General features: G+C 41.8%; 1 protein-coding gene across 2 annotated transcripts in view; it reads right to left on the reverse strand.

Moving 5' to 3' along the window:
* KIFAP3 (kinesin associated protein 3) overlaps positions 1-4,983 on the reverse strand; it is a 71,242-nt gene that overhangs the window by 65,063 nt on the left and 1,196 nt on the right. The window contains exons 1-2 of one of the 2 annotated variants that reach the window (XM_085300220.1): positions 4,443-4,504; positions 574-705 (exon numbers count right to left, since the gene is read on the reverse strand). In XM_085300220.1, coding sequence (XP_085156346.1) covers positions 574-705; positions 4,443-4,450 — 140 coding nt within the window. In that variant the 5' untranslated portion in view covers positions 4,451-4,504. Of the gene's footprint in view, positions 1-573; positions 706-4,442; positions 4,505-4,983 lie in introns of those variants that run through there. The other variant, XM_085300221.1, reaches the window with a different exon arrangement.

Consider the following 4,983-nt stretch of genomic DNA (forward strand, 5'->3'; position numbering starts at 1 on the left):
AAAAAAACACTAGAGGGAAGGAAGACAAAAACAGGAAAGATCCAAACTTGTAGTTCAAAAATTAAATTTCTGGATGTTTTTCAAAGTGCAATGCTTCAGTGCTCTTAAGAGAAAAATTCAAAGCAAATCTAAAAGGGAATGCTGTAGTGAAATCAGTAGAAGGGGTGACAGATCAAAATAGCCGGAAGTTAAGCAGGCTAAAAGCTAGGGCACGAGGCTGTCAGAAGGTTCAGTAGTATTGCTTGCTTTGACATTAACCACCACCTGAGTAGGAACCAATCACTTCACATTTTTGAACCTCAAGTTCACAGCATATAAAATGTAATAATTGCTTTCCTTTACAAAATATCTTAAAGAACACAGATTAAAATCAGTTTACAGCATCTGTTTTGGATGTTAACTTTCCTAGGCACATTCTGGCTTCTRCTTCCTGTCATCTAAAGCCTCCTTAATCTAGTACTAAGTTTTACAGAGATTAGAAGCTATTATTTCTTACAGGTTGTTCATGCTTTGAGTTATCAAATTTATGACACTTAAAAACAGAAAAAGCATCAGAACTTGCTATGATCTTACATTTTCTGACATTCCTTGCGTTCCCCCAGCATGGGGTCTCCCATCTCCCCAAGAATTGTTGCTTCCACTTCATAGTGGACAATGAGGGCTTTCTCAGATGGATGTACATCTATGTTGCCTCCTTTTACCTTCCTGCCGGGAAGAAAAAAAAAACAAAAAAGAAAACCAAATGAATTAGTGATTAAATGAAAAGCTGAAAAAACATGTCAGAATATAGATTAATAGCAGCCATCTGTCTCCTGTTCTTTTCAGATCAAAACCCAGGCCTGGGCCTTCTGCCACAGTATGGTGTCACAGTCCTTCATTTCACATAGCTGAACAGAAGTTTAGTGCTAGTTACACATCCTTGAATATTGCCTCTAGCATGCCCAAAAGCCACTGGTCAAGTCTTAGTCATAGAAGTGAAATGAGGGAGGAGGAGGATATATCTTTAGCTTCCAAGTCTTCCAACTCCCTTAAGAAACTACGATCAGGAAAAAGATGCATTTCACAAAGAAGGTGAATTTCCCAGCTGATTCCATGTTACAGCACCAATGTTGCAAAATCTTCTGGTAATGGCACAATTTTAGTGGTACAAGTACTGTCATTTAGAAATGGGAAGCTTTCCCCAAAGAGTCTGTTGGTAGGCTTAGCTAAACCTTAAATGTTAAAAATCTACCAAGAATGAATTACAAAGCATTTTAATTCAAAGTCACTATTCTCTCATCAATTACAAACCTTTTCACTACTGTTCTTCATCCATAACCAGAACCCCCCATTATCTCAGGATAGAACATATTTAATAGCTTGTTATTGGGCTTGGGAAATTTCCAGATCAACAGCTGACACCAAGAGATATAAATCAAGTGCTTTATTATACCTACAGATATTTGGGAACAGCATTCTCCAGAAAAGTACTCTTGATTCTTCCAAGGGCCTATTTTGCTCTCTCCTTCATACCAGCAACTCTGTGGCTGCACAGCAAGCTGTAACAGCCGCTTGACCCAGCCTGCCCTGCAAATCCTTGCACCACCACAAGCCTCATRTCAAGACTGTGCAGGCAGGGACATAAAGGCCTTGAGGCTACACCTGATTCCTGTGTTGGTTTAAAGCCACGGTAGCGCCACATCCAGAGAATACAGTTGCACAGTTCTGTTTTTGGTGGTAAAGTTAACACTTGCTCCTTCCCCACTTGGTACTGCCCGTAGCGTTTGTACAGCCATCCCATAAATCAGGCTGCTAAAATATTGCAAGTTAAAAGTATCTCTCTATACCTATTTTTTGTTTGTTTTAAGCAGATCATTTCAATAATTAGATTTACAGGTAGCTTCATGGCTTCACAAGCAGTTGCATCAGCCTAAGTGAGGTGGTAGCTAGCTGTGGCATGGGTTCAACCAGATTGGGGGAGACTTCTTAGGTCAGCCTCATAGAGCTGAAAATGCTTGTGAATTTGAATGCTGTCTTCAGTATAACCACTCTCTTTAGAAAATGACTGGAATGTGTATCTTCTCACTCAGCTACCATGGTGGCTGCTTTCTGTTCTACAGAGATGCAACTGCAAAAAAATAGCTTTTTCTTGAGATACTCACTGCTGCCCAAAACCACCCACAAATCACAGAAAGGCATGCTGTGAGAAATTAAGAGTCTAGTTCAACTACAAACCTTACAAAGTCTTAGCAAAGCTACAGGGTAAACAAATACTGCCTACTGCTAAAAAGCAGCATTTTCCTTGATCAGATTGTAGCAAAATCCCATTTATCACTTCAGATTTTTTGAAGAGACTTATTTTTCCTCTTAATAGTACTTTGAATCAGATTCTTCATTTCAGACCATTATCTGTTCCCATACAGAAACTTACAAAGTCTGGCCCAGCAGAGCAGAAAACTTATGGAGAGTCTACTTCAAAAGAAATTACCTTTCTCTCCTCACCCCCAAATCCATTTCCCCCATATTTACACTTTCCCTAGAGCATAAGAGCCTGATCACAAATGTTCTCCCTTAAAGTCAAACCCCTGTTAAGTTACAGCTCGATAATACTTACAAATATGCAGAAAGGATAGAGGTGGCCTGAAAGACTTSGGTACAGTCTTACAAGGACTAAGCTGAACTAACTGCTCATCAGTTCCAAAACAATTTGATCTTCCCATTTTTCTCTACTCCTGCCAGTCACTTTGCATCAGCACTTGTCAAACCCTTTCACAGACACTTTCAGCAATTCAGCAAAAAAAATACTTCATATTTTGGACAGAAGGAGTTTTTTGATGCATTTCTGAATTAATGCAGCTATAGAAAGGGGATAACACTTCCTATCTATGAGCAGGGATAAGGAGGAAGTGAGGTCTCCTCCTTTTGGCAGCAGTATACCACTGATCAGCTTAGCTACTAGCAGAACCTCAGGCTAAGACTGCTTAAACAGTTTTAGCATTTCCTGTGTTTTTGTCCTTAAGAAGAACAGATGGGATAGATTTTCTGTCCTCTCACAGAGTCTGGCCAATAAGCACCCTCCCTATCTGAGCTACATCCGGGCTGAGAGATTCACAGATAAATCCACATTCAGGATCCTTCTCCAAAGAACGTAACCTTGTGAACCGCTTGAAGACTTGTACTGAAGTGCACTATACAATGCACGCAGCCATTATCTCCATTTGGAAAACACTACATTCAAATTGCCAGTGTCACAAAGAAAACATAACTTTCTTTACATAAAACAACCCCCTTCCCTCTCTGCTTGTCAACAAGTAACATTTACTGTGTTGAATTTCAATCATCTTGAGTTTGTAAGCATCTAGTCGCTTCATCAAACATTTGAAAACACGGACATTCTTAAAACTGATTAAAAAAAAAGCAATGCACTGAGTAGCTCTCACACAGTCTGGCCTCTCACTTCTCTGCCTGCTCTGCTGATAAGAATTTTGTACTATTAAAGATTTAAAAGAGGAGGCCTTTTCTACAGGGAAAAACTGTACCAGCTGAGCTCTCACACAACTGAAATTGGTGTGCAAATGCCCTTTTTTAAATAATACTTTTAAGAGTCAATAGCCAAAAAACCTCTACTAAGAACAAGTGGTACAAATTGTGCATGTGGACGAGACTGAAAATCCAATAATAAATGCTAGTAAGTCTGACATAGTGGGAGGAGGACTGCTCATGCACGATGACAAAGGGAAATACAGATCAGAGAAGCACCACACAAGCCTAGTTATGTCAAACATCAGCACAGCATCCACAGTTTCACAGTCTGTGTTTCCCAAAGAGTAGAAAGTGAGGCTTGGCTTATTGCAGTGCAGACTACAAAATAAAAAAGATTCCTCCAGGATCATAYAAGATGTCACAAACAGAACATGCAAGGCCAAACCCAGGCACTGCTCTGAAATTATAACTATTTCATTAATTACACATGTCCACTTGATTTTCACATGCTATCACATTTACTCAAGAGAACTAATGTTTATCRAACATTATCAAGAGTTTTTTGATTGTTTCTTAGGAAGGGTGTTAATATGCAGCATATTGAGGGGAAGTGGAGGAGGGGGAGGAAATCAAAATCCCAAAAGCCTAAGCAGCAAGTTCTGCAAATACTGCYGGGTAATGTGTAAAACAAGAAGAGAAGGACCAGTAAATCCAAGATTCAAGATGAAATGGATAAAATCATCCACATTGTGGATGGACTCTGTTCACAGAGGCCTGGATGACCTGACGTCTTTTGGGATTGCCTGTATCTTTGCTCTGAAACAAAGGATGGAGACCCAATGGTTGCCTGCACGGATGCTATTCTGTAGACTGACTGGCTTCACTGCCAAGTAGACAGAGAAAAGCACCATTCATTCATCCATCCTCTCACTTCTTAACACACCCTGCTCACAAACCTCTCCAACAATCCCCCACCTCACCATTTCATCCTTTCCTTTCAATCCACTTTTACATGGGGCATGTCCCAGCTCACTTCTTCCAGCGCTCACCCTCCTTTCCTTCCATTTCCCACCCCAGCTCCCAAGTGATCCCATTTTCCCCACATCAAYGTTACAAGTGCACTATGCTCTAACATCACCTCTAAAACAGTTCATCTCCCCTAGTTGCACCTTCAACCTGCACCCAGTGCCTGACATCCCTTCTACAGCTGCAGCCTTCCTGCCCTCTCATCCCTGTGCCATTTCCCAAGGCAGCCACCTGCCCCTTCCCAACCCCTAACATCCCCACTCATCACCCCAAAACAACCTCCCACCCTCCACTTGCTGCCACCCCACAACCTCCCATCCCGCTCCCACATCCCTCATCCACCCAGGGACCTCCCAGTCAGCCCCCCCCACCCACTCCAAAACCTCCCATTCAGCCCCCTCATTCCTCACCCACCCCATATGCTTCCACCCAGCCCCCTCACTCACCCCACAACCTCCCATTCAGCCCCCTCATTCCTCACCCACCCCACATCCT

The sequence above is a fragment of the Rhea americana genome, unplaced genomic scaffold (genome assembly GCF_003343005.1).
Source record: "Rhea americana isolate MKP2758 unplaced genomic scaffold, rheAme1 scaffold_162, whole genome shotgun sequence".
NCBI classification, from domain to species: domain Eukaryota; kingdom Metazoa; phylum Chordata; class Aves; order Rheiformes; family Rheidae; genus Rhea; species Rhea americana.